Genomic DNA, 18,954 nt, shown 5'->3' with positions numbered 1-18,954 from the left:
TCTCACATAACCTCCTCCCTCAACCGACAGGAGCCAAGAAAGCTTTGGCACTCCTCTCTCTCCGACCTCACTTGGGTGAAGCAAAGATAATCAACATCTATTGAGTGCTTATTAAATTGAGTGCTAGAACTTTGTCTTACATGTAGTAAGTGTGCAATAAAAGAATTTTTGATTTAGTTTTAACTTGAAAGTACACCTTCCATTATCAGATTTATGTAGGAATACTAATTAACCTCTGCCACTGACATATAATTACAACCAATACATGGTTGTGGATTAATAGAGCCATTTGGCAATAACTTTCCATTGTCTACAAAAATGGAGCAAAACAGTGACAGAATAATTGCAAATTCAAATACACGTGTTATGTTTATACAGAAATTTTAGACAATTTTGTGTCCATTTAAATAAGATTTCAGGTTTCATAGTAACAAAGATTTGGTCCTTTCCTCCTTTGTATTCTTCCTCAGTGATCCGAGGCCATGGTTTCAGCAAGCATGCAATAAGATAATATTTCTTAAGATAGATCTTCAGCCCAGACTTCTGTCTTTGAGCTCCACACCATCATTTCTGATTATCCATTGACATCTTATGGATGCTTTACAACCGCCTTAAATGTAACAGTTCAAGTGAAAACTGAGCGTGCTATCTTTTTCCCCAGGCTGCACTCACTCCCCACTATTTTAATATTGGGAATGTCACTACCATCTACCTGGTACCCTAAGGTAGAGACCCAGGAATTAACTATACCTGTCCCCTTTCGTCACTTCCCACATTCAAGAGGTCACCAAACAGTGCTTCTTACCACCGAAGTCTTTTTCTCTATATCCTGTATTTCTTTCTCAATTCTGGCTGTTATCCCCTTACTTGTATTGCTTAAAATGCCTCTTAAGTTGTCTCCTTTCTTCCACTAATCAGTTAATTCAAGAGACGTTTGGTGAGTGCCTGCAGTGTTCTAGGTGCTGGGAATACAATGAAAAGAAACAGACAATCCTAGCAGTCCTAATGATGGGGGGGAGAGGGACAGAAATGAATAAGATAAATGAGTAAAATAATGGTAAGAAATGAGGAGGTGGGAAAGGGAGTGTGTATAGGAGTGCTGAAAATTTAGGTAAAATGGCCAGGAAAGGCTGTGCTGAGAAGGTGACGTTTGAATAAACACCAGAAGCAAGTAAGTTGAATAAGCCGTGAAGATACCAGGGAAGAATGATCTAGGGAGAGGGAACAGCAGGTCCAGAGCCAGGAGCTTTCCTGGTTAATTTGAGGATCAGCAAAGTGGCAGCTGGACTGAAGTGGACCCAGCAAGTTAGGGGTGGGGGGTATTAGAGAGAGATAAGGTCAGAAAGGAGTAGTGAGTCAGTGGTGGGGACAGATCGTAGGGTTTGCATGTAAGGCTTTGGTCTTTCTTCTGAGTGAGATAGAAATTCTTCGAGAGTTCTGAGCCAAGGAGTGACATCAGATCTATTTCTTTAATAGGGTCACTCTAGGTGATGTGGGGGGAGTAATGGGCCTGTGATGGAGTGGGAGATAATTTAGGAGGTCCATTCAATAATTGAGGTGAGAGATGATGGTAGTTTAGACAAAGGTGGTAGCAGGGGAGGTAGTGAGAAGCAGTCAGAGTCTGGATATATTTTGAATTTAGATCCTAGAGGATTTGCTGATGGTTCGCTTATGACATGTGGGGGAAAAAAGCAATCTAGATTGAATCCAAGATTTTGACTTCTTTGCAATCAACTCATTAAAATGCTTCCAGGAATTTTTTGAATTTAAATCTTAGGTTCTGACACCCTCCCCTTCCCCTACCTCATTTGAAATTTATCTCTAGTGCCATCAAGATCCTCAGGATGGCATCCAAACCTTCCATATGGCATTTAAAGCCCATCACAGTTTCCTCTGCAGCTTCATCTTCTGCCACATCCTCACCTGCCCACTTAACCTCAGTCAAACTAAATATTACAGCCGCTCCTGTGTGTGATGACCCTTTGCCTGAAAAATCATCATTCCTCAGCTACTGGCAAACTCCCATTTTATTCTTAAGACAATTCAAGGATCTTTCTTTTCCCTCCTTTAGCTCCCCCTCATCTGGTCTCATAATGTCCAATGAACTGTCTAGTCCTTATCCCTTCATCTGGTAAACAATGATTTTCTTGCCTGCACCCAACCTCTTAGCTGTAACTTGTGAAACGGAGAGATGCATCTTGTCTGTTGGGTATGCCCCATCTCTCACACAATACCCATTACAGAGTCCACAGCAGGCATTGTTTATGGCAAAACTGAATGACACGGCAAAGAGGGGTTTAAAAATAATTTTACTATAATTTGGAGGGACTTCATATAGGATTGTATGCTGTGCATTCTCATTTTGAATACTGACAAGTAAAATATAGATCAGAGAATAATCTCTACCATCTATTGAGTGCTTACCTGGCACTGTGCTGAGTTTTTCTACATCGTTTAGTTTAATCCTTGTAAATAACCCTAGTTTACAGATGATGAAACAGAGGCTTAGTTACTCAGCTAGTATGTGATAGAGCTGGAATGTGAGTCCAGGTCTGTCAAGCTCAAATTGCAAATGTCCACATCAGATGGGAGGAGATTTTCTGTTAATCATCATGTTGTTATTATTAATTTCTATCACACTTACTACCTTATTGTTTATGCTCAGAAATGAAAAGTTCAAAAATATTTTTACAGACCTTAACAACCTTATATCCTTACAGGGTACATGAACACATATAATTGAATGTGTTTTATATGTTGGAGTTATTAAGAAGATGAGAAACAGTTCCAAAGTAAAGGGACTTACTCTAATTTAGTCAGTTTCATTAGCGCTAGACAGTTTCCACTAGGCAGGCAGTAGAGACTATTCGATTCAATGGTTTAATGCTTTTTAATTTGAGCAACACTTTGTTCAAGCAAGGTCTTTCTTAGAAGCTTAATAATGGAAAACAGATGAAAATGGAGTAGCTTTTCTGTTTGAATTTGGGATGGGAGAAAAGGATCCTCTCCTATTTCCAGCAAATCACTGATCTAGTCTAACACTTTTATTTATTTTTTTAATTCTTAAGTTTTTTTGTTCTTGATAAACTTAGGTGCACTGTAAAAGGAAAGAGAGACACACAGGATTATTCAGGATTGAACAAGTGGTTGGTGGCAGAGCCAGTGCCACAGTTTTAAGACTTCTTGAATCTATTTGTTTTATTAAACCATGATGCATTCTGAAAACTCTGGGTTCATATGGAAGATAAGAATCCTATCCTTGAATCACGAATACGTAACGCTTTATGTGTGTGTACCTTTGGAAGGCATTACATTACTTTCTTTTAATTCAATGATTTACTTTCCTATTTACTTTTATCTTGGGTAGCATTCAAATAAGTTTATATTTCTTGAGAATATACATCACTTTATACTTCCTGAGGATACAGAGGCTGGGCAAGATGTGAGAGACCAGAGCTAACCTCTATAATGCTTTTGTAAGAATTAGGAAAAGACACTTCTCTGGGAGACAGAGACAATTATAAAAGGGTACTCTGTGGGCTGCATGCAGCTTCGCTCTGGGACAGACAGCTTGGCAGGGAGCATAGACTCTGTCTCAGCTTCCAGTCTTCCCCTGAGCCATGCATTTTTGTGCATTGCACAAACTGCACAACTATATATAGCAGACTTGAAATGATGTGTTGAAGTTCTGGAATGTGCTACTTGTAGGGAAAGCCAATCTAGAATTCAAATTCTTCTTACAAAGTTTGCAAGTTGATACAGACAAATGACTAATCAGGATGTATATGTGTATGTAGTGGTTGAGTTGGGAGTTGATGGTGGTTCTTGAGAACCTGCTGCCCCTAAGAGTGTGGGCTCAATTGCTTCAAAGGCTAGTTAAATTTTTCTCTTCCTAGGACTTGGGTTATACTCTGGAACTCAGGCTCTTTTTAACAGATCTAGGTCATAGAGCAAACACCATGAGAGGATGTGGCAACAATAGGCCGAATTCACCTTTACTTCTGGGAGAAAAATAAATGTCTTCCCTAATGGTGCTCTATTCATACTTTGTTTAATTGGTTCTAAACTTGAAGGAATCATTTTCCTATACTAGAAGGCCATGGACATTCTTTCTCCAGTTTATTATTATTATTATAGCACTGAAATGTATTTCAAGATGATTTACAGCAATCATTACCTGATTAAAAAAAAATTTCACTGGGTTCCAGTGATTGAGGCTGTATTAACAATTATTAGAGAAGGAAAATGTTGTAGATTGTGCTTCATCACAGTGCATAAATCTTAATTTATTTAGACTCTGCTAAATTGAAAAACACTTCCAGTTTTGTAATGTATTCTTGGTCAATAAATTCACTTTATGTTTCTGCAATAAGTAAGGTAGGCATTAAATTTTTCCAATTAAAAATGATCATTTCTTCTTTTATGAGATTTCCTTTGTTCTAATATCAGTCATGTTTTTGAAATGAAGGATCTAAGGTATAAAATATTCCTTTAATTGGTTTGAAACTTCTGAACATGGTGTTTAATTCTTGCATTGTAGAAGACCTTTCAGGGGATGTGGAAAGAGAACTGGAGTTAGGGGATTTATGTTGTAGAATCAGCCATGTATAATTATGAATAGAAGATGTCCAAAGATGACTGACTGACAAGGAGTCAGTTAAAGACATAGAGTCATATTCTGGTTACTGCTTTGCTACACTTAATATACCCTGGCCTTTATAAGGAAGTCCATCTTTGCTGGAATTCTGCAGCTGCCCAAAGGGTAGCATCTTGCTTCCCTAATAGAGACTGTGGAGCATTTTCAATGTGCAAACAAACACAGTAGCATTACGGTAAAAGGAGGCATTGTCTACGAAGGTGATCCTACCTTGAATCTGTTTGAAAACGACAGAAAAGATGCAAATATTTCTTCTGGAACTTCATGATGGTGATATTTTAAGTATATTTCTCTAGGAGTCACTAAATCCACAAAGTGATGGGAGCAATACTGTTGACTCTACCGTTGTCAAAGAATATGTACCTAGTATTTCAACACCAACAATTGCAACAGAGAAAGTCCCAACACAGGTTATGATCTCCTTGCTGATTAATGTTAGGGAGAGCCTAGCATGCTCTAGAGGGCACTGCTGTTCAGTGGTAGTATTCCTTCTGAGTACTAGAAAGTGTAGCTATTGACGGAGCCATTGAGCCCAGATTAGTTTCCAAGCAAGAAAGAACCATTTAGTTGAAGATTTGCTTCCTTGTCTATTTTCCTCCAAATAGCATTTTTTCCTATCTGGATTTAGTTTTCAAAAACTGGGTTTTATTTCTCTCTTTCCTTTCTTCTTTCCCTTCATTTTCTTTTTTCTTTATTTTTAACTAAAGATGATCTTTAACTTTTATTAGTACCAACATTATTTTGTCAACTTTCTGCAAATTACAAAGAAATATTCATGACAGTATAAAGAAGTAGTATTTTATTGTCAAAATGCTCTTTGGGAAACGAGTACTTAAAATCAATTTTTAAAGTTAAATGTATCTATTGGGATGATGAAAATGTTCTGAAATTGGACTTTGGTGATGGTTGCTCAATTCTATCAATATGCTGGAAACCACTGAATTGTACATTTAAGCGGGTGAACTTTATGGTATGTAATTACATCTCAACAAAGCTGTTAAAATTAAATTTATCTTTTAATGATTTTTAACTTACTGCAATAAAAAAATTACCAAGCTCTCAGTGAATAATTGATAATGAGGGTGGGCTTGAACTCACAGCAACAGAAAAGGACTCAATAATCCATTCAGTTCAAGTTTCAATGCTGTTTCCTAGAAAGCAATTCTCAGTGAGGTGTTGGAATACAGTGGTGTATTATTGTTGATGGCAAGCAATTTGTTACAAATAATAGCTAAAGAGTCAGGGGTTTGAAATGATTTACTTCTTACACAATTTAGGGCAGATAGTTCTTGTATAAAATTCCTCTCACTCATTTGCATTTTCTTATTGTTTTGGGTGGAGTTACAAGCAGTGCATTGGGAACTGCTTACAAGCCTGATTAGATCCACGGTAGTGTGTCACATGTATTACTGTCACCTGTCATGGGTCGGGTGGCAAAAAAGGCTGAGAAGTCCTAGAGAAAAACTGATATTAAATTCAGTCTTCCAATTGACAAAAAGCCATTCGTTCTTTGCTCATTCTCCAATTCTCCTATTTCTTCCTTTCCTTATGCAGTCTGAACTGACTAGATAGCAGTGTTTCCCAAACTTATTTGAGCACAGAAACATTTATTTCTGAAACACCTAACATTTTGAGAAACATAGTGTTCCTAGAACTCAGTTGAGAAAATGCTGTTCTGTGAGTTCTAGCTTGCCCAAGGCATTAGTGTTTCTGCAGGAGAGGGATGGGACATCCTTCACATGCCCATCTTACAGGACATGTTTATTCATATTTAAATACATGAAAATACCTCTTGCTCTATCTCTGTCTTCATTTTGGATACTTGAGAGACTATCTCGTAGCTGTTTAGTTTAGTTGTAGTTTGTTTAATTTAGTACTTAAATTTTAATGGATATATGAATTGCCTGTGAAAATGCAAGGGTTAATTTAGTGAATCTGGAGTTGGGCCCAGGATTCTGCATTTCCAACAAGCTCCCAGGTGATGCTGATGCTATTGGTCCAAGGACCACACTTTATGTAACAAAGGTTTTGGGTACAATTAGATCAGTGTATCTCCCAGACAAAAGAGTAATTTTATTGAAGGCATACTAGTTCCTTTTCTCTTTCCTAAAATCCAAGTACACAAACAATCCTCTTCTGCTCTAAGATCATTATAAGATGCTCCAAACCTTAATTTATTGCTGTGTCAAACTATACTGACCCTAATCTAGAAATAAATATGTTTTCTTTCTGCAGAAAATAAATGAGTAAAGGATTCAGGGGCCCTTACTCCCAGTTCAAGGTGACCTGATTTTTAATACTAAATTGAAAGTGTCAGGCTATTTCATTGTTTCTAAAAAATGTATGTCCCAGTGAGGTGAGGAATTTGGTGCTTCACACTCCAGAGAAGCACAAGGTAGGATTTTTTGCCCCAAATGTGTTCATCCTCCACTGTTTGATTTGATTGTTATATATAGACCCAAATCTAAAAAGATTCTAACAGTTGCCAAGGAAACAATCCTGCTTAATTTGTATGGAAGGATGTATACTAGGTTTTTAACATTGTTTACTTAGGGAGGTGGAGAAGGAGGTGCTATGAATGACGGGGCAGAACAAAGAAAAAAGAAATATCGTATATTATTAAACGCATAGGTTAAAGAAGTAAAAATCTGTTAGTAAAGGGTCTAAAGTAAGAAAGACATTTCAGCACAAACTGGAGGGAATAAGTTCGCAGGCATGATAGAGAATCCAGAAATTTCCTGTAACTATTCTCTCAGTGCAACTGGTTGATTGTTATTACCAGTAACTTAGAGGGGAGGAGTGGAGACTGGAATCATCACTGTTAGTTCTATTTAACTATATCCAGTAAATTATAATTGTTCTCAGAGGAAAAAAAGGTGGCTTCTAATGAATCATGGACCAAACCCAAGATTAGTTGTTTCAAATGCTCTTGAGTAATATTTAGTTGCGTCAGTATATTTTTAAAATAACGTCTTGTACTCAATCTCTTCTGAATTTAATCCTAGTGGCTTCTTGCCCAAATTGCCTACAGAAGCAGTGGAAAGAATTGAGATTCTCAGTATCATTTACCAGGATGATTTTGTGTCATAATGAAACGAAGAGTTCCAAGATCACCAATACTAATATTTTTGAGTCCTATACAATAGAATGTATTCCTCAAAGCTCAGAAAAAATGCCACAGATATCTCTTTTATTTTGGGAAGGAGTACGCATGGTAGGAGTAAAACATGGTTGAAGTGATCAGAAAAGCTGTACGACATGACGCAAATCACTTCTCTGGACTTCAGTTTTCTCCTTTGTTATTAAACAAAGAATCAGTGAGTTTCCTTGTCACCTTCACATTGTTCTTTCCTCCTCCCTCCTTCACAAGGATGGTTCCCTCTCACTTCCATGATTACTCTATTAGGTGGATTCTCTCACCTCTATGACACACTCTCAACTTTCGCAAACACTTTATTCCTTGAGAAAGTCTGTCTGCTTACATATTCCATATCTGTGTCCCCCATCCTCACAACAATAAACTGTAAGCTCCCCAGCAGACTGTCAGCTCCATGAGAGAGGCAGCAGTTGAGAGCACAGACTCTGAAGCTGGACTAACTGGGTTCAAATTCTACTTCTGCCATTTATTTGCTATGTGAACCTGGGAAGTCACCTATCTTCTCCTCTAATTCCTTATCTGTGTAATGGAGGTGACAATAGTACCTACTCCAGATGGTTGTGAGGACAAATGAGTTAAAGATTTGTTAGCACAGCTAGAATAATGTTTGGCACTTGGCCCTGTGTCAGTGCTTGATCAGTCAAATAAATGAGGGCAGGGGCTGACTGTGATTAGTTCTCCACTGTATCTCCCAATGTTTTCAATCTTCTGTTCTTTAAGTGAATCTGCACAGTGAGAGGATGAAGTAGATGATGGAAGTGAGGCTCTGTCAACTCAGTGAATGTTGCCATGGCTTCTAACATGGGCATGAAGAGCCACACACATGAGGGATTTCTTTTTGTCTTCTGAACAAATGCATCTGTTTATTCAGTTTCTTCTATTTTTATATAAATATTCCTATGAAACATAGTTCTGTCCAGGGGCCTGTATTTTTAATTACTGTATAAGTAATATAGAAAGATAATAGAGTATAATAGTGATAATCTTGGGGCTGTCCCCATGGCTGAATGGTTAAGTTTGCACACTTTGCTTGGCTGCCCAGGGTTTCGCTGGTTGGGATCCTAGGCGCGGACCTAGCACCACTCATCAAGACATGCTGAGATGGCGTCCCACATGGCACAACCAGAAGGATCTACAACTAGAATACACAACTACATACTGGGGAGCTTTGGGGAGAAGAAGAAGAAGAAGAAAAAAAAAGGTTGGCAAAAGATGTTAGCTCAGGGCCAATCTTAAAAAAAAAATAATGATAATCTTGAATTTTGTAATTGGACAGACCCATGTGACCATTGGCAAGTGACAAAACCTCCCTGAGGCTTAGTTTGCTCATTCATAAAATGGGCACAATTAGATGCCTCAGAGGGTCATGAGAATTAGATGGGATGCTGTTTGTAAAAGACTTAGAACTCTGGCCTGTGTTCAATAAATGGTAAATTCTACAATCCTCTTTTAGGTAGAACCCAGGTTTAGCTGTAAATAATATAATTTTTTATAGTGGCATTTTATATGAGTGATAACATTCTGTAGAATCACAGAATCACTGAATGTTGGCAATGGAAGGGAGTTCCAGGAATATCCATTCCAACTTCCCCAGTATACAGATGAATAAACTGATGTGCAGAGAGATTAAGTGGTGGCACAGAAAGCTCTCTTGATTTTTTTTATCTGTGCTCTTTCTCTGAGGTCTTATTGTTTTTTGCAACCCAGGACATGATGGATACTCTATTAATACAGAGTTTGTTGAATGAATGTTGGAAAAATCAGTAGCTGTTGAGTACTTACTATACCATTCTGCTAGGCACTGGGGACTTTTAAAAAGTGACCAAAGAATTGTCTTTGCCTTAAGGCACTCATGTCTTTCTGAGGGAGGATAAGACCTAGTTTATTAGCAGCATTTTACACACTTGACCATTCCTTTTTATTGAAACACTCTCTTTCTTTTGATTTTCATGATTCCACACTCTTTTTATCCTTTTGATTCCCCCTTTTAAATGTCTTTTGCTGACTGCTTCTCCTCTATTCAACCATGCCTGGTGTTGCTCCATGTTCTGTCTTGAGTAATATCTTTTCTCTCTGGTTGATCTCATTCAGTGAGCTTCAGTTACCATCTAAGCCAACCATCTAAGTTCCATCTAAGTTCTCAAGTTTTTGCGTGCCTAAGAATCAATTGAGAAGCTTGGAAAAGAAAATTTCCTGCATCCAACACCCATATAGACAGTTTAGGTAGGTCTGGTTTTGCTGTTCAGAAATCTGCAGCTTTAACAAGTATCCTAGGGGGTGCAGATAGAGATAAACCAAAGATTACACTTGGAGAAACACTGACCTACATGTGATTTTTCCGACTGAAATATCCGACTGCATTCTTCACATGTCCCCACTTAGTGTTTGGAACTTAATGTTTCCGAAGCTGAATCGATTGCCTCCTCCCTTTTAACACTCACAACCTCTCTCTGCCCTATCAAATAGTCCCTTTTATAGCATTTTTCTTTTCAGTAAATGAAACCAACGTCCACCAAGTTACTCATGTAGAAAACCTGAAAACAATACTTGACACACCTCTCTCATTCCTGATATCCGATTGAGCGCCAAGTCCCAGCCTTTCTACTTCTTAGATACGTCTCAACTTTTATTGCAGCTCCCACCTCTTTTGTCTAAGCCATCTTCACTCCTTTTCTGAAATACTGAACTAGCCTCCAACTAGTCTTCCTTCATCAGTGGGTATCTCCCCTCTCCACGGGGATCCTTCTCTAGAGAGAGACAGATGATCTTTCAAAAATTCTAATATAATAATGTCTCTGCCCTCATCAAATCTTTAACAGTTTTGCATTTCTTTTAGGATATAATCCCAACTCTTTAATATGGCCTTCAAAAAGACCAGCATGATTTGTTTCCTGACTGCATTTAAGTTTCTACTTGAATAATACTTCCTCGGAGAAGCCTTCCATAAACTCCTAGAGAGTTTCCTCCATTATAATGCTTATTTTAGTATTACCTTATTAAATAAATCAAAATGAGATTACATATTTTCATATTAATCACTGATATGGTCATCTCCTGGCCAGGAAGATTCTTTTGCTCTTCTGAAATTTCCATAGAATAAATGTGTTCGGTGACAGTTGCTTCTGTTCATCTTAATTAACCAAAGCCCCTAAACGTTTTTTCATGGTACTTACTATGACTATAATTAGATAGGTACTTGCTTGTTTAACTTTTTTAGTGCTTGTCTTCCCAATAAACAACGAGAGCAGGATCCAGGCCTTTCTGATCCATTTTTGTGTGTCTAGCACCTAACAGTTGCTCACACAAATTAGGCACTCAAAAAGCAGGTATTTTTTTCAATGAACAAATAATGAATAAATGAATGAAGTATAATATAAGGATTAATAAGGTACATACCTAAAAAAGGTATAAATAAAGTGCTTGGATATGTAGGATTCAAAATGGCTTATTTTTCCATATTAAATTAAAAGTTGCTTTTAAGCAAGAGCATCTTGGGTTTCTTAGTGAGTGACTGTGGACTTGAGGAGCCACTAGCTGCCACTGGGAACCATCCGCTTCTATAGTGCTGAGAACCGTGGAACTGGACGGAATTACTCAGAAAGTAAGTACAGCTACTGAAGAGAAGGTGTACCTCAACTTACTCAGAATTTGAGCAACAAGAAAATAATAAGGATCCAGTAACAGAAACTCAGAAAGCTTGACCCATGAGATAGGAATCAATAAAGAGAAAATGGTGTTTTAGTAGCTTTGTGAAGACTGTGTTTCATGGAGGAATGATCTGCCGTGGAGCTGTTAAGTAAAATGAGACATGACCATTGGATTCTGCAATGTGGATGATCTCTGAAGAGTTGCACAAGAGCTATTTCAGAGCTGTGGGGAGGACATATTTGTAATGGAAGAGGAGAGAATAGGTTAAAGATAAACATGCACATGCTCTGTGACCCAGAAAATCCATACCCAAGAGAAACTCTTGCATGTTTGTACCATTGCACCCATTCAAAAATGTCCAGAGCTGCATATTTGTAACGGCAAGATATAAGAAGAGTGGATATGTAAGTTATAGTATACTCTTATAATGAAATATCATACAGCTGTGAACAGGAATAAATTATTACTACATACTTTATAAAATATAATTTTGATCCCATTTATATGAATTTCAGATGTAGGTAGAACTAAATGATATGTTATTTATGGATCTATCCATGAGTGGTAAAACCACAAAGAAAATCAAGAAAATTTAGTTACCACACCAGAAAACAGTTACTTTGTGCATGGTGGGGAAGGGTAGTTAATGGACAGGATGTAGTTGGGGAGCAGCCCACAGGGTCTTCTAAAGTACTGGTGCTATTATTTTTCTTAAAAAATGCTAAGTACCTCAAAGTTTCATTTTTTAAACTAATCTCTATGTGTAATATATTTCACAATAAAAAACTTAAAAAGTAGAAGGGTGAATAGGAGAAGAAAACAGAAATGGAGGCAGTGGGTCTAGACAAACCTTTAGAAGAGTTTTGCTGTTAAGGGGAGGAAATGAGAACTGAGACAATAGCTAGAGAGGTGGTATGGATCAAGGGAGGAGAAAACTGTATGTTTTAATCCATTCTTTGCAATATTAAACTCAGGCAGATATCCTGGCTAAGAAGTAAGATTGTCAGAATAAAATTTGTCTAGGCTGGAAAAAATATTTTCAGTGGCTCTTTTTAGTCCACTGCCTTGAAGCCTGAGCTCGCATATCATTTTATTAATCACTGATACACTTGTTCATGCCTTTGGCAAATGGATATTGTAAATATTCAACAGAATTTGCCATTTTCTTTCTGCTGAGTTAGTCATCAATGTAAGCTATTCCAAAGTCAGTTTTATCTTCAATCATTTAAGATAGTTACCCAGTGAATGGTTTTAGACTTGGGATGATGCTTTATTTTACATATCATGAGTGCATGCTACATTTAAACTTAAGGAATACTCTGAAAAACTGTGAAATCAAGGCAAGTTTTCTTTGTTCAAGAAAATGAGGTCCTTCACGTTGGTGCAATACTGCTTAAGGAATTGGATTGGGTATCTTAGGTCCCCTTACAATTGTAGGTATTGATTCTTGTCCTCAAGACTTATTTTAGGGATATCAACCATAGCTATCTTGGGAGCTGGAGTGGCATAAGAGTTAGAAAAGTAACATATTTCAGGGGAAATATCTTAGGAGTGCCTTCCAGAGGCCAAATTGGCAGTGGACATGACAGAGTTTGCTAGAAAATATGTGTTCTTAGGTGATTGATTGCAGCTTATCCTCCTGTGTATTATAGTGCTGTCGCCACTGCCCCAGCCTATACCACCATTAAAAAACATTCTGTCCAAATGTGGCAACTGTTTTTGCATGTGGCCCAAAGTTTTTGTGGGCGAAAGCTTGTACTTTAAATGCACTGTTTTGGGCTCTGTGACTGTATGGATAAGTTGGTGTCTACTTGCCTAATTCCTACTAAGAAATATATCCTTTGCCTAATATTTACAGTTTTAAGCATGGTTTCTGAAAGTTAAAATAACAATTCATAAACCAGGTTGAAACAACAGACAGAGTTTGGAATGCATTTTTGACAGATATGAGTCCCCCCCCCCCCCCCCCCCCGCCCCCAACACTTTTGTCTCATGTTGTTTTGGGCTGTTAGGAGGCAGTGCACCTGATTGGCTTTGACAAGTCTCTGTAGTCAGTAAATTGTTTCACGAGCACAGACAAAAGGGAAGAAAATGGAAATAAGATTTGCTATAGTGGGAGGGGTCCTGCTAAGACTTGTCTGTTCCTGAGCTGAGATATGCTCATTTACCTTAAATCTAAACCATATTCTGAATTCCAGCTTATAAATCTTCATCCTATTTTCCAAACCTCATCTCACACTTTTTATGTAATTGAATGGACGTAGACACTCTCATGGTGGACCCGAGAACATCTGGAATACCCAAGGATTTGAAATGAATAACGATTATATCATGATATCACAGCTGCCCAGGTTCCTGAACCTTGTGGTAGGATTTCCTCCTTGAGAGGAAGGGAGAACAAGGTGGCTAAAGAAAGGAACATATTATCTTTGGAATCTTCAGGAAAGGACAACCTGGAAGAGGTCTGAGAATTTAATTTATATATAAAAGTAATTGAACCATCCAAGAGAGCCCATTCTCAACCAAAGGTATCTCAGAATTTTCTGGAGATTTACCTAAAATTGATCTAGAATTATCTAAAAAATATATTACACCTTTCCATTTCCCTTCCTCTACCCAATTTGGATACCCTGCTCCCTAAAGCATATGGAGGAATTGGAAAATAGTGGAGTTTTTGAGATTTTTCTTTTTCAATTGGAGATAGTATGCTATGTCTCTATGCTGATGGGAATATTTCAGCAGAGAAGGAAACTGTATGTTTTAATTCATTCCTCGCAATGTTAAACTCCAACAGATGTCCTGGCTTAGAAGTAAGATTGTCAGAATAAAAATTTCTCTATTTTTTTTTTAACTCCCCAGGCCATTTGAATATGCTCTCTTCTTCCCACTGAAAATTCTGCTCTCAATTTAGGTTGATGGAAGGCATTGTTTCCCAGTCATGGGTTCTCAAATTTTGTTGAATGAGAGTCCACAAGTTATTTTGAAAATTTCATCAGTTTGACATGGTAACTGTAATAATCACATTCTGATAAAAGCCAAGCAACCAACCAATGAACAAAACTAATTGAGAGTTATATATATTTTAGGTTAACAAAAAGGAAAAACGAATAAAGGAATTGATTTTTAGTAGATGCAGCCTATTTAAGAAATAAAATATTTCAAAGTGTGATCCATAGAAACCAAAGTTCCAAAGAAGAGTTCTTTGGAAGTTTAGGTCTGATTGTCATATTTCTTATAAGGTTGGCTCAATTTAGAAAATAGGTTGATTCAAAGCATTCTGAAATTGTACATCTCTCTCAGTGTTTGTGTTGTTTACATGTCTTCCTTTATTTTCCTTTGAATGACATTTTGATGTACGTTTAGCTGCTTGTAAGGGTTAATTTTTTAAAAATCAAGCAAATTTCTTTGTAAAATTAAAAGCATTTCAGCAAAATACATTTCAAAGTTTATTGTGATTACCAAAACAATGTTACATTGTTATAGAAAGTTTAAGAATAATGGAAAAAATATAATTCATAAGCTCCCCACCTTAACACAACAAACGTGATTAGTGTTTTATATTCCTGATTAAACTTTTTCACATGAATAGCTTTACAAAGTGATAGTTGGTGAGTAAATACAATTTTCTGATTTGTTTTTACATAAAATGAGAGCAGACACAGTATATGTTACATCATAGATTTTAACCTATTTTAATAGGTATTAAAACTATCCATTATATGAATATGAAATAGTTTATTTTATTTTATTTATAATATTGTTAATTGTTAATTATTGTTTATTGTCAGAAACAGAGTGCTACCCATTTTTCACTCATATATATATATTTACAAATGCACATAATTTTCCATATATTTTATTAAAATGATTTGAATTTTGATTGAGTTTTCTAAAGTTCAGGAGATTTAAAATAGATTCAACTACACTTAACATAGCCAACACTTTGTCCATGCTTTTATTTCTCTCTCTCTTTTTTTTAAGATTGGCACCTGAGCTGACAACTGTTGCCAATCTTTTTATTTTTTCTGCTTTTTCTCCCCAAATCCCTCCAGTACATAGTTCTATATTTTAGTTGTAGGTCCTTCTAGTTGTAGCATGTGGGACACTGCCTCAGTGTGGCCTGATGAGCGGTGCCATGTCCGCGTCCAGGATCCAAACCAGTGAAACCCTGGGCCACCGAAGAGGAGCGCGCAAACTTAACCACTCGGCCACAGGACCGGCCCCTATTTATCCCTCTTTTAAAATGACTTACCAGTATCATATTTTTCTGTGTTCACAGAAAAACAAAATGAATGCTATATATGCTCATAGACACAGCAAACACATCAGATTATATAATGATTTTCAGATTGTACTGATTCTGGTTTATGCTACAACTTGTTGCTTTATTTATGTGACAACGTATGAAAATAAGTATTCATTAACTGAAAAGAAAACTAGACAAATACTAATTTTTTCTTAAGTATCAACAAGAATTTACTTGAAAATAAAGATGCCATTAAATATATAAAATGCAGACAAATACTGCCTTTACTTTCTTAAAGAGGATTTCAGGATTGCGTATTTAACAGAATGATACTGCGATGGGAGCAGAAACACAGAATCCTCAAAAAATTTTAAAACATTTTTACCAATTAAATTTTTAAAATCTACACATAACTTCCTGAAAAGTTAAACATGAGAAAACAAAAAACACTTCCTTATTTAAAGACATGGTTTCATAATGCTAAGCCATCTCTTTAGGTTTATTCATTTCGTAAAAAATTCAGTCAGGCAACAAGCACCTTAATTACACAATATCAAGCACGTTATCTCATCCATATCTAGGAGTTTTAGTGAAGTTTCTGGAAAAGTAACTAGAAGATTGCTAGACACAGCCAATGTTTCTTAAGTTTCTGTGTATTTTTCACATACTCTACAATATAGTAAAACTTCCAAAACTGCAGAGGCAAAAACAGGACTTACCTATACATTTTAATCCTGGATAATGAAGAGGTATCTTTTTCTGCCTGTCCAGCTGCTCTGAGATTTCCACTCAAATGGATGACTCTTATGTATTATGTGTGATCTATGAAAGGGCTGAAGGCAAAGGAGGAAATCGCATGTAATTAAAATCTAACTTGCTAAACAAGTCTGAAGGAAACAACTTGAACCAATACGATGACTTGTGAAACGGAGTCAGAAATGGACAGGGAATTTCACAAATCAGTAGGAATTTCATTTATTCTGGTAAGTTGTGATTAAACATGATAACAGGTCATAGGTATTGTGCGAAATCTTGCAACTACTCCACATGCTGTAAAGTTATTATTGTTATTATTTTTTGTGTGTGTGAGGAAGATTGGCCCTGAGCTAACATCTGTTGCCAGTCTTCTTTTTGCTTGAGGAAGATTGTTGTTGAGCTAACATCTGTGCCAATTTCCTCTATTTTGTGTGGGATGCTGCTACAGCACGGCTTGATGAGCGGTGCTACGTCTGCACCCGAGATCCCAATCTGCGAACCCTGGGCCACGGAGGTGGAGCTCTGAAACTTAACCACTACACCACCAGGGGGGGCCCCTGTAAAGTCATTATTTTTAATTCAAGAGAATGTGACGTACGTGCTGTGTTATATCATCATACACCTCATTCCTTGCCACAGCAAGCCAAGGACTATTAGAAAATGCTTTCCATGTATTAATGGGTAGCCCTACCTCCTTCTCTGTGATAAAATACTGTTTTTCTCGTAGCATATGGAACAGATATTCAGAGAAGTAATTGAGAAGGCGTACAAAATTGTGGGATGAGCAAGCAGAACAGTTAGAACTAAAATTCACTGCATCTTTTTCCAACTATGTCTTTTGAAAAAAGTATTCTAACTCATACTTCTATTAGATTAACGGACAGTAGAGTGTAGTATGAGTATGTGTGTGGTTAGGGTAAGGATGGAGAGTGTCAGGCAGTGTCTGCAGGTAGGGGCAGAGCCCAAGAAAACACAGAGGCAAGAATGGCGTGGAAGAGAGAAAGGACATCCCTGCCTAACGTGTTGGGAAAGAGTAGAAGATTAATTTGAAAGGGTATGCTGGGGTTGCTTTGTGAGAAATAATGAATGCTAAAGAATTGGAATGTGTAACAGAATTAGATTGGGTGTTAAAACTCGAATTCTAGTCTCAGCTTTTTCACCAACTAATTGTGTAGCCTAAGAAAAAAATCGCTTATTCCTCTACGAGTCTCATTTACCCACTTAGAACATAAGAATCTGAATCAGGTGGTCTTACAGGATTCTTCCAAGTCTAAAATTCTATGACTTTATCTTGTAAATTGCTGATAGCTAATGGCTAATGAATTCACTCCAGGACTGCTACTAGAGAAGTGTTCAATTTCTTACACATTTTTTATATAATGTGCAAACAAGACAACAGGGACAGGAATGAGTGGGCTCACCCTCACCCTTCCCTTATATATTTTCATCAGATCTGATATCTCGTGCCTGATATTCTGATGTTGTTTTTTTTTTTAGTAAAAAGAATGAAATAATATTTTTAAAACTTTTGAGCAAAGTTACCTAAGAAACTATTTGCATTTTACATGTTAAACTTTAAGTACTTTTCACGTGTACAGGTCTTTTTCACACAGTCATACCATAGCGTATATGTATGTATATAGTATTACGATTTTATACTTAATGTTATTTCATAAACATATCCCAGTGTTAATAATTTTTATTTCTAGTAGATGTATATATTATTTCTAATAGCTGTACATGTATCTAGTAGCTGTATAAGAAATATAACTTTTCATTTTGACGTAATTTCAAATTATAGAAAACTTGTAAATACAGTAGTTAGATGCATCAATTATTAACAATATTAATGGCTGCTTTTTAAAGGGTGAAGCATAGAACACTGAAGAGATTTGTCGTAAAATACTGAAACCATCTCCTAATGTGAAATATGCAGATTTTTTTTATTGTTGATGATTCTTTCAGTGACCACCTCACAAATATAGTTTTCCTTTCATCCAACTGCTGAATTTTTCCTTGAAATAAATGGAAATAAACTGGAAATTTATTGGGCCAAATTATTTAAATATTTTAATGCCTTTTAAAAATTTACTTTTTTTAAAAATAATTTTTTTAAGGATGTGAAGTATTGTCTTCTGGTTTTTGACAGCACTTTCCCCAACTGTGTATGCTCTTTCTCCTCCATCTTTGTATTTCCTGGCATGTTCAGCAAGGGTATTTTAATGAGTAGGTGCTTAGTCATCATACTGTTTGGATGTCTAATAATTGAACGTGTTAAGGCAGATTCTCGTGCCCCATCACTATTCCCAACAGGATTGGTAATGAGTCAGGGGAGTGGCCTGGGTCAAACTGCATTCAGTCTGAAAGTGACTTCCTGCTTGCCTGTGATGAACTCAACACAGGAGAGGTGGAGCATGAAATTATGGTTTGTGAGGCAAAGGACTTGCTCTTAACAGAGACTAGTTCAAAAGATGTTGACTCTTAATCTTC

The 18,954-nt window shown here is 36.8% G+C and overlaps 1 protein-coding gene across 1 annotated transcript in view; it reads right to left on the bottom strand.

The window, feature by feature from the left end:
• The window catches only part of TMPRSS11D (transmembrane serine protease 11D), a 55,322-nt gene extending 38,779 nt beyond the window's left edge, over nt 1-16,543 (bottom strand). Inside the window, exon 1 of the mRNA XM_005608988.4 lies at nt 16,428-16,543. Coding sequence (XP_005609045.1) covers nt 16,428-16,435 — 8 coding nt within the window. The 5' untranslated portion in view covers nt 16,436-16,543. The remainder of the gene's footprint in view (nt 1-16,427) is intronic.
• Nucleotides 16,544-18,954: the final 2,411 nt, after the last annotated feature.

Source organism: Equus caballus, chromosome 3 (assembly GCF_041296265.1).
Source record: "Equus caballus isolate H_3958 breed thoroughbred chromosome 3, TB-T2T, whole genome shotgun sequence".
Taxonomy (NCBI): domain Eukaryota; kingdom Metazoa; phylum Chordata; class Mammalia; order Perissodactyla; family Equidae; genus Equus; species Equus caballus.
Note: the sequence above shows the minus strand (reverse complement) of the source record. Positions and strands in the feature narration are given on the sequence as shown.